Raw genomic sequence first — 22,871 nt, forward strand, 5'->3', positions numbered from 1 at the left:
AAGGTTAACATTTCAATCACCTCTTGATCTCTGGTGAAACATGCCTTGACTTGTTGCCCTTTGTTTACACCGCAGGAGTTTGCTGCACAAAAAAAAATGCTCACTCAACTGCCATTTTACCTCGCGAAAAGGAGCACTGCAACTAATTTACAGTAAAGCTTAGAAAAGTGGTGACTGAAAAGAACTTTTCTTGTGATTGGCCAATTTACTGATCATTGATCGAGTTTTTTGCAGTGAAAATCGGCCAATTTACATCAGTGGCAGTCGGTTCGTAGCATCCCTTCTCTGTAAGCACAGATTAAATAAACACATACTCCATATTTACATTATACCAAAACCAACCTCATGGCTGTTCAGGGTTCAAGGTTCTTTTATTTGCCATTTGTGCATAAAACCAACAGTTAAAGCACATTGGAATTCTTGTGCAGAGCTCTGTCTGAGTCATAGTAAAACATTTAAAAAAAGATTAAAAAACAGTAAAACAAAATAATAAATAATGTAGATTATACCAGCCTGCGGTGGGTTGGCACCCTGCCCGGGATTGGTTCCTGCCTTGTGCCCTGTGTTGGCTGGGATTGGCTCCAGCAGACCCCCATGACCCTGTGTTCGGATTCAGCGGGTTGGAAAATGGATGGATGGATTATACCAGCACTATACAGAAAGGCGGTAATATCTACACACAAAAAAAATACAATATATTATAGGTATTGCCCAGTTAAAATATTGTACATTTTTCACTCGTCATTTACATGATAAGTGAAGTGAGGTAGCGTGAGGTTATTACACATATTCAATAATTTTGTTTTGCCGTCAGTCTGACTGTAGCGGGGAAAAAGCTATTGAAAATCCTTGTTCTGTGAGTGATGATGCTGTCCGCTGTGCTGTGTCTCAGATTGTACGTACAGTTTTTGTGTCTGAGCAGAGAGTGAGCTGGATGGAGTGAGTCCCTGATAATTCCCTCTGCTCTTTTCCGACAACGATGTGTGTACATAAAGTCCATGGAAGGAAGTTTTGTCCCTATGATCCTCTCCGCAGTTTTTATGACTCTTTGCAAAGCCTTCCTCTCTGCCTGTGTGGTGTTCCCATACCAGACAGTGATGCCTGTGGTGAGAATGCTCTCTATCAGTCCTCTGTAGGCCTGGGTGAGAGGGTGATGGTTCAGGCCGGCTTTCCTGAGCAGCCGAATAAAATATAGCCTTTGCTGGGCTTTTTTCACTGTGGCTGTGGTGTTAAGAGTCCAGCTCAGGTCTGATATAACCTGCAATCCCAGGAATCTGTGTCGGCCCTTTCCACCTCAGTCCCTTTGATGATAAGAGGCTGTGGGGGGGGGGGGGAATTCTTCCTGAAGTCCAATATTATTTCTTTGGTCTTAACTGTGTTCTCCTCTCCGTAGACAAGAATGTTGTTTACCATGGTCCTGTACCCTGACTCGTCCCCCCCCTTGATGAGCCCCAAGATGGTGGTATCACCAGCGTATTTAATGACGATGGTATTGTCCTTGGTGGAGACACAGTCATAAGTGTACAGAGAGAAAAGTTTGGGGCTAAGGCAACAGCCCTGTGGGGATCCTGTGGTAACTGTGAGCTCAGAAGACACCCGTCCTCCCATTCTCACCACCTGTGGTCTATCTGTTAAGAAGTCCAGGATCCAGTTGCATGTAGGAGTTGGGACGCCGAGGTCTGTCAGCTTCTTGATCAGTTTTCCCGGGGATATAGTATTGAAAGCAGAACTGTAGTCCAGGAAAAGCATCCTGGCATACGTTCTGCTACTTTCCAGGTGTTGCAGAATGTGATGTAGGGCTATTGCTACTGCATCATCTACTGATCGATTGGGGCGGTAGGCAAACTGGAGGGGGTCAACAGTGTCCGGGACCATATGGTTGATGTGCGTGAGAACCAGTTTTTCTAGACATTTCATAGCGAGTGCCACTGGCCTGAAGTCGTTTAGAGTAGGTGTGTCTGATCTTTTGGGGACTGGTAAAATGGTGGAGGATTTAAAAATACGGGGGACTACTGCCTGGGATAATGACAGGTTGAAGATGTCAGCATACACACCAGCTAATTGGTCTCCACAGTCCCTCGAAACTCTGAGAAGAACTCCATCGGGTCCCACCGCCTTGTGGGGGTTCACCTTCTTCAGGGCTTTTAGGACCTGTGTGTGTGTCACCTGAAACACAGTGTCTGTGGGGTCACAGGGGGCCTTTGAGGGTGTGTCTGTATTCAGCCTGTCGAACCTGGCATAGAAGGTGTTTAGGCTGTCTGGAAGGGTGACATCTCGGAGATCTGTAGTTCTTGTGGTTCTCCTGTATTATCTGTGCCCTTATAATGGTTCAGTATTGCTCAGACACTGTCATTTTTTGGCAAAGCTCCAGACATGCTGTCCATCTGAAGCAACCAATAAGTTTATCTTGAGACGTCAACAGAGATTAGAACTCTCCATGGGGTACTTCTTTAAAATGTGTTATGTGTAAGAAATTTGAAGTACAATTGGTCACAAACCCTCCATAACCAACAGCTAACAAAAGGAGATCATTTAATGTCATTTTAACATCACTTGAATTGGAATCCACTGTCTATGAAATTCTCTGAACCCTCACAAACCTATTTGGGATATATTTGAACAATATGACATTCTAAAGTATTGGTAAAGCATATTTATTTAAAGTAATCTACTAATATATGTAATTGCATTATATTGCCTCTGTAATCCTTGAATATGACTCATTGTTACAAAAATATTTACTGTATAAAAATGTGATAACTGACTGAAGAAGTAACTGAAAAATTGAAAATGCTTCAACTTTCAAAGCAGTTAATTTAGTCCTCCAATCCACTTGATTTTTGTACCACATGAACATTTTGTAACTTGTTGTTAATGATAGTGAAATAACATTATTAGTTTCTTAGGAGTAACACCATTTACAGGAAGGCACAGTGGTTATAAAAATAATGGTTTTTAAAGCAGTCCTATCATCTGAAGAAAATAAAAAAAATCAAGCCAGTGCAGTTCCCTTGTATCCCACAAATACTTTAAAATTCTAAACATGTTTTTAAAGATGAGGGGAGAATAGTGGCATAGTAGATAGTGCTGCTTTTGCACAATTCTCAGGTCAAATCCTCCCACATGTATCTGATACATTTATTGAATTCAGTGAACTTAATTAGTAAAAGATAGGATGCCTGTTTTCCTATCATAAAAGCTGAAATTAAACAGTCCTTTTTTTTGACTGATATATAATGACATTTGTTTGTAATATTCACATTTGATACAACAGCATATTCATAACTATGAATCTTTATTTAAAAGTGTGAATATATTTGAAAAAGGAAGAAGTTTCTGATTATTCTGCTATATCTTTAGTGCTTGGTGGGAGCAAATAAAGCATTAAAATGAAAATTTTTCCATAGGTTCAGTTCATTTCTATGTATAACACATCACTTAGACTTTATACTCAATTATCTGCTATAACAAATTATTCCGTAAAAAATGTTGCTTTAGATATCTGGGATAGTGGAGGGTACAACACCACTAAGTCTAAAAATCCAGGTGTCAGAAATACAGACCACTCATGAATCTGGACTTTCTGAAAACTTGAATCTTTTAAAATTTCAGAGCTTTTGTGCATGAGAGCACATGCTCATGTGTAACTGCTACAGATATACAGTGGCAAAAAGCAACAACATGAACCACATAGAATTAAATCAAATTACAAATTTGTAAGCAAAGTCAAAGTGAACTTTATTGTCATCTCAACCATATACAAGTACACAGATAGACGAAATTGCGAAGCTCAGGGTCCACAGTGTAACAACATGACGTGCAAATAATAAATTAAAAATAGAATTAAAATTTAAATTTAAAATTAAAACACAAAAAAGACAAGACATTGTGCAAAGACAAGACAAAGAAGTAGCAGCAATATTGACGTGTAGTTAGCAATATGAACACTGATGCAATGTATGGTATTTGCAATCTAGATACATAAATATAGTCAATAGATATTGTGGAACTAGCCCCGGACACAGACAGGCAGATATGCTATTTTTGCACCACCACACGTTTATTTACACTAATTATTTACACAGTCATTAAGTGCCACAAACCCCAATCTTCCCCAAAGTCCAGGCCAACCACTCTACCTCTTCGGACCGCCTCCTTCTCTCTTTCTCCGACCTTGTCCTGCTTCCACCCGACTCCAACCTCGAATGAAGGGAGGCAGCCCCTTTTATCCATACCCGGATGTGCTCCAGGTGTGCACCGGCATTCTTCCACCCAACACGCCCCAGTGTGGCAGAAGTGCCGGCTGTCTCCGGGTGTTCCCTCTCTTCTTCCCCCCAGCACTTCCTGGTGTGGCGGAAGTGCTGGGGTCCAGGGTCCATCAGTCACGGGGACGCCCCCTGGCGGTGACCATGGGCCCCTACAGGGTTGAGCTTCTAAGCCCTGTACCCATGGCCTCCAATACAACCAGGGTGGTCACCCACTCGTGGTCTGGAGGAAGCATTAGCCCTCCTCCTGTCTCCCTGTGCGTCCCGGACGGGTAGGATCCCCAGCCGGGTGCCACAATATGTAATATAATAAATAATAGATATAGATAATACAGAAATTATCAGTGTATGATAATAGTTGTTTAAGACATGTGTAAACAATGACAGGTCAGAATGTTTCACAGCAGAAGGATATCAAGAGTGTCAAAATACCTAAAGGTCAGTATGAGATTTTCAGTTCTTCTCTACATGCACACTCGTCTTCGCAGGACAGTGGCTCACATGTATAAAAGTTCTGTTTTTAGAGGTGGTTGAGGCCACGTGGAAGATCCCAGGGGGCAGCATGGTGTTAAGGAGTCTAACAGCTTGGGGGTAAAAACTCTCCTGCAGCCTGGAAGATCTGGCTTTGATGCTGCAGTATCTTCTCTTGGATGGCAGAAGTGTGAAAAGTCCATGTGAGGGGTGTAAGGGGTCCTGCACAATGCTGCAGGCCTTGTGGACACTGTGTTTGTAAAATATGTCCTGTAGTGAAGGGAGAGGCACCCCAATAATGTTCTGTGCTGTCTTCACTATCCTTTGCAGGCGCTTGTGGTTGGATATGTTGCAGTTGCAATACCAGATAGTGATGCAGCTGGTCAGAACACTCTCAATGGTGCCTCTGTAGAACATGGTGAGGATGGAAGGGGGAAGACTTCGCTTCAGCCACCTTAGGAAGTGTAGTCTCTGCTGGGCTTTCGTGATTAGTGGTGAGGTGTTATGTATCCACGCAAGTTCCTCAGTTATGAGCACACAGAGGAACTTGGTACTCCTAACAGCCTGCACATCTAAACCGTTGATGCGGAGTAGGATGTGGGCAGGATGTGATTTTCTGGAGTCCACGATTATCTCTTTTGTCTTGTCAACACTGAGAGATAGATTGTTGTCTTCACACCATGCAGACAGCCGTTCCACCTCATCTCTGTATGCTGTTTCATCATCCCTGCTTATCAGTCCCAGCACCGTCGTATCATTCGCAAACTTAATGATGTGATTGGCGTTGTGCGTGGCTGTGCAGTCGTGAGTCAGCAGGGTGAACAGCAGTGGACTAAGCATGCAGCCCTGCGGTGCTCCAGTGCTCAGTGTGATGATGCTGGAAGTGTTGCAGCCCATCTGAACTGACTGGGGCCTCTCTGTCAAGAAGTCCAGGATCCAATTGCAGAGGGTGGTGTTCAGGCCCAACCTGCTCAGTTTTACAACCAGCTTTTGAGGGATGATTGTGTTGAAGGCAGAGCTAAAGTCTATGAATAGCATCCTGATATATGTCTTTTTTTTATCCAGATGTGTCAGGGAGAGGTGAAGGGCAGAGCATATGGCATCCTCAGTTGACCTGTTTGAGTGGTATGCAAACTGAAGAGGGTCAAGGGAGGCAGGGAGATTAGTCTTTATGTGTGACATGACTAACCTTTCAAAGTACTTCATTATGATTGGCGTGAGTGCAACTGGTCGGTAGTCATTCAAGCATGTCACTGATGACTTCTTCGGCACTGGTATGGTGGTTGACTTGAAGCATGCTGGGACTGACGACTGGCTCAGAGATGTGTTGAAGATGTCTGTGAGGACACAAGCCAGTTGACTGGCACATTCTTTGAGCACACGGCCAGGTATGTTGTCAGGTCCTGCAGCCTTACGTGGCTTGATTCTGGATAGAGTCCTCTTCACGTCAGTTATGGAGAGACAGAGTACCTGGTCAGTGGAGGAAGATGTTGCTTTTCTCGCAGGCTCTTTGTTCTGCGCCTCAAACCGTGCAAAGACGTTGTTCAGCTCATCCGGAAGGGAGGCATCACCATCGCTGCTGTGTGGGTTGGGCTTGTAGTTTGTAATTGTCTGAATGCCCTGCCACATACGACGTGTGTCTCTGGTGCTGCTGAATTGTTTGTTAATCCTCTGTTCGTATGCCCACTTAGCTCTCCTTATAGCATGAGACAACAAGGTGATATATAAAAGTGTTTAAAGAAAACAATAGAAGTGTCTGCCAATCAAACTAGTATAGCCACAACAGCAATCATGGAAATGAACGAATAAAATACATTCATTTTGATAAGTGAAGCATTCTGTATTTGTCAATGAGTAAACCAACAAAACTTGCCTATTCATCTCTTCTTTATTCTTTCTTAAAATTAAATTTTAAAAGTACTGTCCAAGAATCCAGAAAATCCAGAAAGCTCTGGGATTTGGTCATGTTTACTATAACTATCTACCAGCTGTACTAGTACCAGCTGATAGATATTCCAGTGTTATGATTCTGAAGTGAATGATATACAGTGCTACTTGTACCATGTTGGCAATAGAAATGGAATTCAGTGTTGTAATGCCCACATTCTTTTATAGAACCCAGGATATGACTTAGGGAATTTTCTCATTCATACTTACATGGACAATATTAAAATGTGCGGAGTTGATAGTAGTTTCAATTGCAGAACCAAGCTGAGACTCAGTGAAGTAAGACAGGATTCCAGAAATTGAGCTGAGAATGTTATTTTTTTTTATGATTTAGCCCTTTGTTTTACTACTACTATGTGCATTTAGGACTTTTGTAGATGTCTTATAATAACAGAGATTTTCTGCTTTCATTCCTATTTTAAAAAGCCAAACGAAAACTCTCAAGGTATTTGCTGATGTAATATACTGTATTTCATGGCCTAGGTCATTTAGGATTTATTCCCTTGTTTTAACATCAGTGTGTCAGATGTAAGACTGTTCACTGTGTGCACTTGACCTGAAAGTTTTTTACTTTCCCTTGAGAGAATATCTCAGTTTCATTTTAAGAAGGAGAACTGAAAGATATTCTTCAGAGAATTCATTCCTGCTCAGTTTATGTTAGGTATGAGCAGACAGCAAGTAAAACTGAGCAGAATGTTTTTTTTAATACAATGCAAGGGACATGCAGTCCTAAAGCGAGATAAAAATTTCCAGTATAAAAACCTGTACTTCATGTTCAATGGGGTCAATAGATCTTTTGAATAAATAATTTATTTTTGTACCAAGAATATAGTGTTCCTAAATTTTATTTTTAGATGTCATTTCTCCATGAGTCTAGGAATCACTCTAGAACATTTTAGATACACCAACATATTTAGTCCAAATATCCTGTAACCAATTTTGTACTGCCTCTGATAATCTCCATTGTGTCCTTATGCCACAAAAGATAACAGACCTGTGAAAAGATAAAATCACAGCTTCAGCTACATGGGAGCTGTTAATTTGTTGTAGCACTCTGTTTTCTGTAAAAGCAACCTTTAACTTAAAATTGGCCGATTTTGACTAAAAAAAGGACTTGGTCGGTGATAAGTAAAAAGCCCGATGACAAAAAACGATGTTCAACCCCTGTGTTTCTAAACTGTATGGTTATTTAGTTGCAGTGCTCCTTTACAAAAGATATTATGGTAGTTGAGACTGCACACATTTTTTTTTTCAGCAAATGTCCTGCAGTGTAAACAAAGATCATTGAGTGGAAGCTTGTTTTATCAGTGAAAGAGGGGCAATTGGTATATTAGCTGTTACGTTAAAGAAAGTGGTGTAATAAACTTAAAAAATTGGGAATGGTCTCCCGTAGACTTTCTCGTATACTCGGATATGGGGATGGATATTTGAGGAGTAAACTGCAAGACAATGATTATATTTTTATATTATGTATATTAAAGAACCATCAACAACCAATCAAATCAAATTAATAATATATTGAACAATTATTATAAAAGTAAAGTTGAATAAATCGGACACTATAGCTGCATGAATAAAAGGTAAAGTACCACTTCTGGTTAGCAGAAATAGTCGAAAAGTTGATAGAAATCTACATTTTGTACCTAATACTTGTATGCAAAGTTTGGTTGACCTAAGTGAAAGAGTACTGAAGTTAATTCTAAAAATTGTATTTTCGGACTTAGGGAGGTCTAAAACGTCAAGATTAATCAAAATCTCGAAATGGATTTTTTGGAGGATTCCAATACTTTCCCTATACTTCATATATGAGAAAGTCAGGGAGGTCTAAAACATTGAGATTCATCAAAATCTCAATATCGAATATTTGGACGATTATAATACTTTCCCTATAAAAAAGTAATCTGAGAAGCTGTCATGTGCAATTAGACAAATGGCAAGAAAAGACACTTTTGTAAGGAATTCAGACCTTTATTTTGTCCTTTAAATTAAAACAGACACCGCTTGAGCTTGGACAGCAAGCTTGTTTAAAATGCAGCAGCTTACACTTTTAATTGGACAAAAGAAAAGACAAATTTGAAATTTCTGCTTTGTAAACAATAGGCTTTTTTAAAAGAGTTGTACTGTGCTTATTATTTGTTGCTGTGCATCATACAGTATAAGTTTTGGAAAGGAACAAACACTACATAATTAAAATGGTAATCCAAATTTTATTATTACACTTCAAGAATTAGGAAGGTCTAGCTGATACATTGAAGGAAAAAAACATGCCTGTGTATTATATAGTAAAAGATATTTTAACAGCAAAAAGCTGTAGTGGAATTAATGATTTAAAATGATTAATGTATATATACATGCACTTATATGTTTTAAAGTGGCATTTAATTGCCAGCATCAATTAATTGATTGTGTGAGAATATATTGTTGTTAGAGAAATGGTGAAAACTACTTTTTTAAAATTAAGCTTTGTTTCTGATAGGTACATTAAAGAAAAAAACTAAACAATTTGACAGCTTGTAATTATGAGACATATTTTCGTTTCTTTTATGCCCTATGTATTACGGATAAGTAGTTTTGTACATATTTTATTAAAGTATGTATTTTAAGTATTTTTTTATTTATTTTAATATTTTATGGTCATTGAACAATAACCCTACAGAATTTCATTTTGCTCATAAAAAAATGAACAGTCAACACTTGTAGTCTATAGTTTAATTATAAAAATACAGTTTAATATAGGGCATAAGACTTCTGTTTGTCTGGTTATTCAGGAGATTATCGTAAAAAGTTTTTTAAAGGGATAAAGCAAAAAAAAACACAATTGAAATCAGTATTGGAATCGGCCAAACAAGTAACATGAAATCGATGATCGGTATTTGCTTTATCACAAATGTTAGAGATTCCTTATGACCCCACTTTTTGTTCATCACAGTATTGATGCAGAAAATTCAGAGGGCCACAACCAAGATGACACCACTTTTAAACAAGGCAATCGTCTGTAGTGTTGGCCAAAGGAGCAGTTCGACTGTTTCAAAAAGTACTTGAGACTGCTTACTAGTTCAGAACAGTGGACTGTTATGCAGCCAGTGTAAGTCACTGAATTCGCTTTGCCCAATTATTAGCCAAGGACTTAAGCTGTTTATTAAATGGAGCAAGTGAATTTTGTCATGTAGAGGTATAAGTAGAGCTAGTCAGCCAACTTCACTAAGAAAGACGGTAAGTGTAAGAACTCAGAACTGGGAGGAAGCATATGCAGCATAAAAGGAGCTGTGTGGACTGAAGGAAAGGAAGGACACAAGATTCAGTATGGAAGCTCCTGTACTCACCAGGCATCTCCTAAAGCTGACAGTGGAGTAACCTTAGGAAGAAAATGATGCTAGCGGGGGTTAGTCAGGGTCTGTCACAAATAGCTAAATAAATGATTCTTCCAAGGACCATTAGCTGCCGCTGCTATGTCTGTGTCAGTCCTTCCTCTCATGCATCTTAGTTGTTTACATAAATATTCCCAAAGAATCAAAAGCACACAGAACACTTTTAAAAATTCTCTATGAAAGCATTAAAGTGCATTTTGTATTAATCTGATTATTTACTATATGCTTGTTGCATAATTTTCACATAACCTACATGTATGGCTCAGGTTTTTTTTTTTTTTCTTTTTAGATTTTAGTTAAAAAAGAAACGGGAGGGGACAGGTGTTTTCCACAAATATGGCTGTACCTCATGACTTTTTTTCCCCAATTCATACACTGGCTCTATGTAAATATTAATAATACATTTAATTTATATAGCACCTTTTCCATAGACAACAATATTGTGTGTTGTCTAAGAAAAGATCACATTTTCTAAATGACACATTTCCTAGATGTTTTTTGTGTTGATTGTGGCTCTTCATTTCTTTATTTACTACTTTAAAAAGCATCATAGCAAAATGGAACAGTCATAAAATGGTAGACCAATATGCCAACTTATGATACCCCAAGATGGAAGTGTATTACAGGGCAACTGTCATATTTATAGAACACACAGCATATCAAACCTGGCATACTGTGGCTCAAAATGGCAGGATACAGTGTAGTTAGCCCAAAACACAGAGAATGGAGGAAGCATAAAGGTGCTACAACACAGCGTGTTCAATCCCCTTAACTAGATTACTGTGACAGTTACTGTCCTGCATGCTGCAGCTGTCCCTGTAGTTCCTCCAAGTCATATGTATAATGCTTGGGCAACTAGTGCAAGTTTACTCTGTTTTATATGGCACTTTTCATAATAAAATGCATTACAATTAAAATACAAAGTTTAAGTAATGGTTGCATTTCAAATGCTGGTAGAGTTCTGGATATTATGGAGGAGAGGAGAAATTGGATTCACATGGATTCACACAGGGATCAACTTTGTGTGGCAGATCCAAGAGGACAATGGGAAAAAGATCTTTTAATTAATATATCAGAAAAGGAGTGGAAGGTAGCAATGCAGAGAATTCACTCGAGCTCCATATGCGCAAAGCATAGAATTATTCAACTCAAAATTATATATCGAGCTCATCTGTCTCGCTTAAAACTGTCCAAAATGTTTCCAGGGCAGGATCCAACCTGCGAACGCTGCAACCAAGCTCCTGCCTCACTGGGTCACATGTTTTGGGCCTGCACCAAACTAACATCATTTTGGACCAAAATTTTTAAGTGCCTTTCAGACAGCCTTGGGGTCACAATCCCTCCTAACTCATTAACAGCTGTGTTCGGTGTTTTTCCAGTCGGACTTGAAGTGGAGAAGGACAAGCAAACGGTGATTGCATTCACTACACTTGTGGCACGCAGACTTATTTTGTTAAATTGGAAGAATCCTAACTCTCCTCTGATAAGTCAGTGGGAAACTGATGTTTTATATTATTTGAAATTGGAAAAAATCTAATTCTCAGTTAGGGGATCCGTACAGAATTTTTTCAATACCTGGCAGGATTTAATCAATAATATTTTAGAATAAGAAGAATTTTCTTTTCCTTCTCCATTTATCTTTTTTTGCCTTATTAAACTCAATAATTTAGGCATGTTTACAAGCCTTTGGCCATGCTCTCCTTCTCAGGGGTGGGGTTTGATTTGCTTTCAATCCTATTTTTTGTAAAAATTGATCTCTATGTATGGAATGATTACAATAAAATTAATTAAAAAAAAAAAAACTTTGTGTGGCAGGTAATAATCTGTTTTTTTATTTCCTTTTGTTATTTTGCTGTCTGTCATTAATCTTTTTGATTCTGTTAATCCTGATCTCACCTAGGGTGTCTTCTCTTGGTTTTTCCTTCCTTCTCTTAACTTGTTTGGCTGGATCTCCAGTATTTAAAGCATTATACTATTTAGAATATCTAAAAAAGTCTTGTGTGTGTCTATTTTCTTGAACTATTTACAAAATAACAAGTCACCTAAGTAAATTATTGTCTTGAAAAGGAGTACATTGACTCACAGGGCAGGAAAATATTTGTACATCTAACCTGACTTATTCACACTTATTTGGTCAAGTGTAATGAATGAAATGCAATGGAAGCCTGGATTACCAAATTCAGTTTAATTGGCCATTTCTTACCAGGTACAGCTTGTGCTTGACAAGACAAAGGCTCTTCACTAATGGCACATGTAATTCCATGAATGACTTAGCCACACATACCTGTACAGTGGATATGCATTCCAGTAAAACTAAATCTGACTACTAAATAATGCTGTTAGAAAGACTGAGAAATGCCATGTTTTATTACACTGGTCAAGCCTAACAGTAACATGGGCCCGACCAAAATACACAAAACTGGAATTCAGTTATGTTAAACTCTACTGCGGCCTCCACAAATAGCAGATGCATTTCCTTACAGAAGACAAGGTGTAAATATGAGGATTTTTTTGTTTCATTTTACAATTTTTAAAAACACAGTTAACAGAACTCTAAATGTTTTTTCTAATGTATTTTTTTTACTTTTTGTTTTAAGGTCACAGTTTTAGTTCTCTTTGCACTGGCATTCATAACTTGTGTAGTGTTTTTGGTGGTCTACAAGGTATACAAGAATGACCATGCCTGTCCAGAAGGATTCATCCTGCAGGTAGGTTTGAAGCTCAGAAAAGTAATTTACTGTTCTCTCTTCTTCAAACTTAATTTCTTTATACAAGTTTGCTACTGATCTAACTGATACAGTATTATCCTGGATACTGGTTCATGACAGAAAAGCATTAGATTAGATGGAACACAACTTTATTTGTTCCTAGAAAGACATTGGCTTTTTACAGAAGTTCAATAAATAAATACATACAGAAATATAACAAATAAATACAAACAAGAATTCCCAAAAGGAAAGCCAGCTTCTGACTTGGCCAAAAATAGTAAGAGCAGTCACCGTCACAGTGAGGCATTATAAAGGGGTACTGCCATTGGTATAAGGAAGTTTTTATGTTTTATAACATTAAGTCCTGCAAAACATTGGAATATTCTTATTCTATTTTGTTTAACAGAAATCATCCCTATAGATAAAAATGTTTCGATTAATAACGGCGTAAAACAAAACCTTGACTCAATTCATTCCACTTAAATCCTTTTAAATTGTGGAATGCATTTCAAATATCTCAGTAGTCGCAACAGTAAGACTCAGTTATGGCACATAACACAAGTCAATAAGGTTTAAATTTAGCTCTGGATGCGTCCATGTGAGGTGTGGCTCTATATTTATAATAGGGCTGATGACCAGGAGGTGAGATTATAAATGTTTTATATTGAAAATACTGATGGAATATATACAAATGTGTATATAGACCAATATCATGTTATTTTCACAAAAATGGTTACCCATCAATACACAATCAAAATTACTGTACTGAATACTGTTCAGAATAATAAATACTAAAATCTGAATCTGATATTTCATGTTAATTAACCAAGGGGGGAGGTGCATGCTGTGATGCTTTGCATCCACTGACTTTTTTTATTTTAAGATCACTAACCTTTTACTTTGCTCACAGAGCTTCCTTTTATCTCCATATGAGTTGCACTTTGCAGAGTCATGGTGGGCGCCAATGAAGGAACTTGGAAATACCAGTGCCAAATGCGACAGGGGATTTTAGCTGAGGTTCTTTGTTTCTAGCAGGAATGTGTTTTGTTATGCAAATACTCATAAAAAGCATCACTTTTACACTGCAAATATTAACACCAGAGCAGAAATGTCTGTAAATGGTAAAAAAAAAAATACAAATATTTGACCTTTGTTTATTGATAATATAGCACAATGAAAAATACTGCAATAGTCTAATATATTGGGTTTTTGTGTTACCTTTAATTAACAGTAAATCAACTATTCTTTGCAGATTTTGCCCGATTACTTAAAAAGTCTAAAGCCCAGCCTTAATCTATATCACACTGTACAAAGAAAACCTTTGAATTATTTTGTCTTCTATCACCTAGAAATGTAATGGGAGGAGTTTACAGAATTTACATTACCAGTTGTAATGTCCAGTTACGTTAGCTCACAAAAGGTTTTCAGCGTAATTAAAACTGAAAATAAGACACAAGTTTGCTTCTTAAATTGTACTACCAAGGAGCTCAAATAGCCAGCCTTCACCTATTTAGAAAGTTTGCTGAGCTCATGATGTGGTATGCAAATGAAATTTAAATAGAAATAACATTAATCTGTATTTTTAATGTTTGATGACAGTAAGCTGATATTCAGAGTAAGGTTTATAACAAGATTCAGTGATTTTGGGCAAACACCATAGATGGTAAAGAAGGTTAAAATTTAAATACTGCCCACATTTGTTTTACTTGATTAGATTTAAACTTGCATAATATACTTGATTGAGCAGACAATCAGTTACATACAAATTAGAGCACTCTGTTCAGAATATTTTACCTAAATTAATGTTGAGAAAGCATGTCTTGCATTTAAAGCATTTAAGAAAATCAAAGCAAACATCTTAATATTCATTTTTATTTATTGAAGAAAATTGATGTACTGGATGCTAGGACTGACTGCAATCTGCTTCAGTGGAGGAATTTACAACACTTTTAAGGAATGCAGTGAGGAAAGCAAAATATGTTTATATGTTTAAGCATATTTGATTATTTTGTACTGCTAAGAATGTGTGAGCCAATTCTTCTTATTCATTCATTCCTTGAATGAGAGTAGTTTTGATCCCCTTTATGTAGAGCACTTTTATGACAGCACTCCAACTTGGCTTATACTGTAACTCAACACAGTAACTGCTTCGACTAGAAGAGAACTAACTAAAATGGACGAAGGCTAACCTGTTCTCTTAGCGTGATGTTACCTTACAGTGGGGCAGTGCACAGCTGCAGGGTCAGCAGGATGAACCTTCATGTGCAACAACGGCATACTCAAAAGATTAGTTTAGCTTCAGTAGTCGCACAGGTATTATTACATTAGACAGTGTGCACTGCCGCCCTCAGTGATTGTACAGTGGACACCGTACAAGTAACTGAAGTGAGCTTCCTCCATAGTGCTACACAACTCACTTTCTGTAACAAGGGGACTAGCTCAGCAACTAAGGAGGACCCTTCAGATTGAGGGTTTGCAGTTAATGTGACGTGGACTTTGAGTCGTAGTGGGCATCAGGCATGCTTCACTGTGAGGAGACACAGGACAGCTGCTTTGAAGGACCTTGGGAACTCCACAGAGGGGATGGAGAAGGTTGCTAATGATAGGATGGTTTGTTCCACTCTGCACACCTTACTGCAGTCAAATAGAAATCTTTCACAGCATTCCAGTAAACTGTACCCTTCCAAATAAAAAAAAATGAAGAACTTTCTTTCTCATATTTTTATGCAGTATAAATAAATGGTCTGTTTGTTTTTTCCAGCAAAGCCGGTGCATCCCAGCTGGAATAGACAGTTATTACTCTGAACAGGATTCCAGTGCCCGAGGAAAATTCTACACGGTTATTAACCACTACAACCTGGCCAAGCAGACCATCACTCGCTCTCTGTCACCTTGGATGACTGTGATGTCTGAAGAAAAGGTATCTGAGCAGGAGACGGAGACGGCCGAAAAGGCCGCTTAGAGTAAAGGGGGTGTAATCAGTAGAAACAACGAAAGCTGACCAGCTAACTGCAAGCAAACATTAATTATAACCAAGGCGTCAAGCTAATGATTACAAAAAAAACAACAAAAAACATATTTATCTTGAAGGTTTTTGTTTGACGTTTCTTAGATAAATATATATTTTTAATGATGGTTTCATTTGATTATATTTAGAATACTTGACACATTTTTAAATTAGCAATTGTTTAAGTCCTTACACTTGATCTGTAAAAATGTACTTCAGTTAATCTAAATCGTTCAGTGGCTATAATTAAAGTTTGCTTTCAGGAAACATGAAAATTTGTTAAAAAAAAAGTGGATTTTGAAAGAATGGGGAACAACAAACAATGGCCAAGTAGCCTTCCTTTAATTTAATTTATTTTATGCTCACAATTGCATTTTCTGCTGTCTCTCTAACTGCTACAAAATGCAGATTTCTAAGTGATAATGAAGTTCTCTACGCCATTTGGTAAGCTGGATGTTGTTTTATTAATGCTGTCAAGCATAAACTATATTACTTCTCCACTGTGGCTGTTGCATATTAGGTAGGACGTGCACTGGAAATCAAATACATGTGAATGTGAATTAATTACAAACACCAACGAACGAACAAAAACATGCAGACGTCTGTTTCTAACTGCCATTTAAATAATGTGTATTCAGTAGTGTCAAGAATTTGTAATGACAGAATTATGTTATCATTCTTATAGATGCACTATCTTTAGTTTGTTTTTATTTTTATATTATTAATGCAGGGTGTAAGAAAACAAAAGATGAAAAATCATGTTGAAAATTTCAAATGATCATAGCTATTTTGTGACCTTTATAGAAATGAATTAAATGATTAGTTGAATTAATTTGATTGACTACAAATTCAAATATTGTAACAAAGTAACTTAGTATTTCAAGCATGATTCCTTCAAGCTTTATGAATAATTCATGCAGTGTAAGATGAGAGGTTTAGTAAAATGATTTTCAATTTCAAAACTTCCACGCGCCCACTAACTGTGATATAGTAAAATCAATACAGTCATGGATCCTTTAAGGTCACTCTATAGAGTAAAACATACAACTCGTAGGTCCCAACAGGAAAAAAATGAAGCCTGTATTATTGTTTTATTAAGTGTGTACATTTAAAGCTGCACCATGCAGAAGCTGTAATGTGTTAAAGCATCATACAGTAGCTGCTGACATTTTACACAACAGATGAGCAAAAGAATGTTTTTCCATTCGGGTTACTTCTACATGATGTTTGCAGTGGAAATGTCAAAAGTAACAGATGAAGTCCAGACATAATACAACCCACCGGTGTATTAGTAATAAATAAAACTTGCACATTACATTTGACTAAACAAACTTTATTATTTATTTAGGTTAGTATGTGTCTGATTGCTATTACATTGTAGTGTTTTCCGCTTATTTTCTATCTTAATGCCATGCAATATACATATTGTCGCAACACAAAATGTACTTCAGCAGCTACATCTCCACTTGCTTTAGTGGCTTGATAATATAACTCATTGGGGTGGGGGGGGGAGGACGGGCTTTAATTAATGTAACTTGTTGTAAAGTGTCACAAAAGCATGATCGCAATAAAAGACAATGAACAAAAACAGTGCCAAATGTTTCTTCTTGGGTTAAAAAATTAGATGTTCAGAAGCACATTTTATGAAATCAATTCATGTAATTTATTTTGTAGAAATCACATTTTATCATGTCATGTACCACAATGAAACCATTTGGTTGTAACTTTTGACATTTTCACTTTGTCAAAATAAATAAAATCAAAGGCAGATGACACAATTCTTCTGTGCAAGTACTCCTAAATAAATGTAATTTCAAACATTAAAAAATGTGAATTCTCTGACTTTTTCTTCAGTACGGTAAGATGTGTATAAGACTTAATTATTGAATTATTTGAATACAGGTTGATTCTTTGAGCTCTAAAAAGACAAATCTTTAATTTGTAGTCTTTCAATAGCTGACGTGGCTGTCATTACCATGTTGTTCAATTTTATACATCAAAAACATATAAACAGAACCCTGTTTTAAAAACTTCCTGGTTAGGCAATCATCAAGCTACAGGAGATAATTAATGGAGTGATAATAGAAATGCTCACGTGACTCAAATGTGAAAATTACCAGAGATTAACAATACAATTTGGACAAATATAAAGACATCACTGTAATTGCAAAAAAGAACGAAAAAAAAAGAAAATTGAACAAGACAAAACAGACATCTTCCTGATTTTATACCAACAAAAAGTGCTAAGGATGGACTGACCCGGCAAGAGGACCAGGCAGCCCTAACAGAAGAAGCAATTTGGAAATAAGGCAGCAGTTTGCAGATACTTCAATCCTCAGTTGCTACGTATCCAGAAAGGGACATTCACTGATATGTTTTACATTGTTTAATAATTAAATGAAAGGTAAGATATGACTGAACAGTATAGTTGAATTGTGAACTATTCACTTTGAGTCTCTTGTCTCCATTTCATTGAAAAACATCAGCTGTCATACCAGTCCAGGAAAAGCAAAGAAAATGAGCACATCACAAGAAAGAAGAGAATCCACACCCGAAATCCAGCATTGTTTTTAATTGCCTGGAGGGGAGAAAAGAAAAGAAAAGAATGTTCATAAACATCATACTAACATGTTTTTGGGGATGTGTAGGATGTAACAGACAGGGAAATGTACATTCTATGAAAACTGTAGGATAAAAAAGCAAAGAATGGTAGATTGCTTTGGTAATTTAAAAGAAAAGATTACAGAACACATTAAACTCTTTCAACAAATGATGAAAGTGCAACCTCATGTATAAGAGGGCCTTTCCCCAGTAGTTTAGTGGGATTACATTAGGATGGCCCAGTGAGTGCAGTTCATATATGACAGTCCCAGGTGAAAGGAGTAGATCCTGAACGCTGTGTAAAATGTCCACAGCCAGTCATGCCATATTTATAAACAACGTCCTCGGCAGTTTTACCGTTTTGTTAGTAAGTAGACACACAGTACGTTCTGGGGAAACGTACTGGGAAATTCCCCATTTGAATGTTCCGGAAATATCAACTGCTTTCACACATTCCCGTAACTTGATAACTTACCATTAAAATCCGGGGAATTTAGTGTAAAAAGAGACTAATAAGAATGTGTGGATTTATAGCATAAAAAGATCATTCTAATCAGCACTATTAGGTAAAGGAAAACTGAACAACAGTACAATGCACTGCTATGTACAAAAGCCTGTCAGCCTAATTTATGTTTTTGCATTTCAATCACCAGTTTTAAAATGTTTGTATGACTAATCCTGAAGTTAAAATCATCTCAACTCTTCCACTAAACATTCATATTAAATGTATCTAAACTCATGCGAATGTAACCCTCTTTATCTGCCTTACCTAAACAGTTTTATAAAGAAATATGGTGAATACAAAGGCCAGCATCTTCACATCATAGGAAAGAATGCCCTACTGTTTTCCCCTATTTTGTTTTCTTCAGTTTTAATACACAGTTATTAGATTAATCAAATGTGAACGTGTGCCATATCTGAGTGAAATCCGTAGGTTCGGCAGTGAACTAACTAAAGATGCTGTTTTGAAGGTTGATCAGCCTAATATCACTGACACTGAAATTTCATCATCTGTACATAATGATGTCCCTAGAGACAGTGGTGGGCCCTTAACTAAATATGTGAAAGAATTAAAAAAATTTTTTTAAAGTGAAGTACCAAGGATCTTAACTATTTTAGTCATTTTTTAAATTTTTCTACCAGGCACCTATAACATAACAGTGTCTTACAAATTGGAGGGCTGCTTAGGAGCTTCAGTGCTCAGAGGCAGAAGACAACTCGGGCTACTTCTGTGTTCCTGTAGATTGGGAAACAGATCTGAAATGATTTCCCTGTGGGCTGTCTATTTGTTTTCCTCTCATGCCCTCTAAAAGCTTGGGATGTGGCAAGGGAGCGTTCAAGTCTCTGTTCTGATTTACCTCACACATCGAATACTTAAGGCACTTATTATGAGTTTAGGATGGGAAAAAGGACCAGTAATTAGAGTGCACATTAAGGCAGACAGAAAAGGGACTAAGTAATTGGAGATGGCGGCCTCTGAGCCTCCCTACTCAATTATGTCAAATAGCCACTGATGTGGCAGCAAAATTAAGTCTTCCTGTAAAATTGCATTTAAAACACAAAAACAGATAAACGAATTAATGTCATATTTAGTAATAATATTGCTAATTTGAGGTAGCTAGTCTCCTTTGAAGCCTCAAATCCTCTCATCCATTAAGGCATCTGTGGAGCTGTATAATAATTTTATGATTTTCTTTAGATTTAAGGTGACAAATATATAAAATATATATACAAATATATTTAAGGTGACAGAAGTATATTTTTATGAGCAAAATAACTGTCCCTACCCTCTCAAACTTATGTTAACAAACCATTCAGATAATATTAATAGGATCATTTCAAAAAATTAAATCTTTGTTGTTCTGATCAGTTTTCCCCTTCTGTCTCCGATTAGGCCTGGATGATACCAGTCAGTTGGAGCTTCACCATTCTTGGCTGTGAGCTTCTAGCGCGTTACAAGCCTGTGTTGCAACTTGGTGTAACTTGATTACAATACTTGTTTGAAAATCCTTTACAATTAATGACTGCCTGAAGTCTGGAACCCATGGCCTTCTCCAAGTGCTGGTTTTCCACCCTGCTGATGCTGTGCCAGGCCTTTACTGTAGCTGTCTTCAGTTGCCGCTTGTTTCTTGGACTTTCTGCCTTCAGTGTTGTCTTCAGTAAGTGAAATGCATGTCCAGTTGGGATGAGGTCAGTTGATTGACTTGGCTATTTAAGAATATTCTACTCCTTTGCCTTTAAAAGCACTTGGTTTGCAGTCACAGTATGTTTTGGCTCAATGTCATTCTGTACTGTGAAGCGTCATATTATCGCTTTTGCAGCATTTGGCTGAATCTGAGCAGATAGTATAACCCTGTACACTTGAGAATTCATCCTGCTACTTCTGCCAGCAGTTATATCATCAATTAACACTAGTGACTGACTACCATTTGCAGCCATTCATGATCATACCATGTTTCACAGATGATGTTGTATTCATTGGATCATGAGCCGTTTCTTCCCTTCTCCTTACTCATGTCTTTCCAACATTCTGGTATATATTGATTTTGGTTTCCTTTGTCCAAAGAAAGTTATTCCAGAACTGGATAGGCTTTTAAAAATGTTTTTTGGCAAAATCTAATCTGTCCTTCCTATGCTTGAGATTTACCCGTGGTATACCCTCTGTCTTTACTTTCATAAAGTCTTCCCTTGATTGTAGACTTTGGCATTGATAGGCCCACCTCCCATAGAGTGTTTTTGGTTTGGCTAAATGTCGTGGATTGGTACTTCTTCACCAAGGAAAGAATTCTGCAAACACCCAGCACAGATGTCTTCTGTGGTTGTCCAGGTGTTTTGACATTGCTGAGCTCACTAGTGTGTTCCTCCAAATGGTTGATTTGACCTATCCTTGTGTTTCTGCCATTTCTGGGGTTTGTTTTGTTTTCTCTGCCTAATGATGGCCTGTTTGTACTTGCATGGGTAGCTCTTAGGATCTCGTATTTGGGATTAATAAAGTATCTATCTATCTATCTATCTATCTATCTATCTATCTATCTATCTATCTATCTATCTATCTATCTATCTATCTATCTATCTATCTATCTATCTATCTATCTATCTATCTATCTATCTATCTATCTATCTATCTATCTATCTATCTATCTATCTATCTATCTATCTATCTATCTATCTATCTATCTATCTATTGAGAATTTAGAGTGACAGCTTCCAAATGCAAATTCCACACTTGGAATCAATTCCAGACCCTTTACCTGCTTAATAGTTAATGATGAAATAATGAGGGACCTGCTCACATCTGGGTGTGGAATAGCTTGTCTGTCAAATGTCCAAATATCTGAGCCCCTGAAAATCTGTGGGGTTACTATGTAGAAAAATGGCTGCCATTCTTAAATGGCTCATACGATATTTTGGTACACCCTACACTTCAATCACATCTTGATTGCTTTATGTCAAATCCACAGTGGTGGCGTACACAGCCAGCTTTATGAAAATTGTGTTGCTGTCCAAATACTTATGGACCTTACCGTATTTGCTGCTGTTGGTTAATATGCAACTTGCTGGAGCCAAACGTATCATTTGGGATGAGTGAGAAAGTCAGCTCAGCTAACATCATGAGGAAGTGCTCTGCTTTACATTGGTCACAGCCCACCTCTGGGCACACACGTAATGGAGCTTTCCTTTAGTTCACCCTGAATAAAGGAGGCTGTTTCTGAGGATTCAGACGTCACAGGTTCATAGCTGAGCATCGGCAGATACAATACAGTTTATTTTTGTATAGCCCAAAATCACACAAGATGTGCCACAATGGGCTTTAACAGGCCCTGCCTCTTGACTGCCCCCCAGCCTTGACTGTCTAAGAAGACAAGGAAAAACTCCCAAAAAAACCTTGTAGGGAAAAATGGAAGAAACCTTGGGAAAGGCAGTTCAGAGAGAGACCCCTTTCCAGGTAGGTTGGGCGTGCAGTGGGTGTCAAAAGAAGGGGGTCAATACAACACAATACACAGATACTACAGTGCAAATCTACAAACTCAGAAGGTTCATGGTGTGAGCCCACAGCAATATTCAAATAAATATGATTTTTAAGTAAAATCTTAAACTTAATGTCTCTCTTTGAATTGCTACCTGTGATCCAAGAAGACTGATCATTCCACGTCTAACTGCGGTTTCGTAAGGGCTCAAGGGGATGCCTTTGAGAAGCCTTCTATTAGTGGGCTGAAGTAAAGGGTTGAAAGTAAAGACAGCCCAAGTCAGCAAAGCAACCTCCTGACAGAGGTCCTTTGGGCTGAATATTCGAGGTACAATATGAACCGTGAGACAGGGAAGAGGTTACACGTAACAGTTGTGTAGCTTGTTTAGACACTTGAGGTTGAAATCACAGATTCAGCATATCGATAGATTTACAAATTTTAGGCGTCAGTGAACACGAGTTCAAAATTTCCTACCTGATTTAAGTGCGTGTGCGTGTGTGTATATATGTGCATGTCAGTGGCACTCCTTTAAGATC

The 22,871-nt window shown here is 37.6% G+C and overlaps 2 protein-coding genes across 2 annotated transcripts in view; one reads left to right on the forward strand and one right to left on the reverse strand.

Moving 5' to 3' along the window:
* LOC114651834 (neuronal vesicle trafficking-associated protein 1) overlaps positions 1 to 17,594 on the forward strand; it is a 53,911-nt gene extending 36,317 nt beyond the window's left edge. Inside the window, exons 4-5 of the mRNA XM_028801831.2 lie at positions 12,649 to 12,759; positions 15,521 to 17,594. Coding sequence (XP_028657664.1) covers positions 12,649 to 12,759; positions 15,521 to 15,721 — 312 coding nt within the window. The 3' untranslated portion in view covers positions 15,722 to 17,594. The remainder of the gene's footprint in view (positions 1 to 12,648; positions 12,760 to 15,520) is intronic.
* stx18 (syntaxin 18) overlaps positions 17,084 to 22,871 on the reverse strand; it is a 151,493-nt gene continuing 145,705 nt past the window's right edge. The window contains exon 11 of the mRNA XM_028801829.2: positions 17,084 to 18,344. Within this exon, the coding sequence (XP_028657662.1) occupies positions 18,249 to 18,344 (96 nt within the window). The 3' untranslated portion in view covers positions 17,084 to 18,248. The remainder of the gene's footprint in view (positions 18,345 to 22,871) is intronic.

The sequence above is a fragment of the Erpetoichthys calabaricus genome, chromosome 5 (genome assembly GCF_900747795.2).
Source record: "Erpetoichthys calabaricus chromosome 5, fErpCal1.3, whole genome shotgun sequence".
Taxonomy (NCBI): Eukaryota; Metazoa; Chordata; class Cladistia; order Polypteriformes; family Polypteridae; genus Erpetoichthys; species Erpetoichthys calabaricus.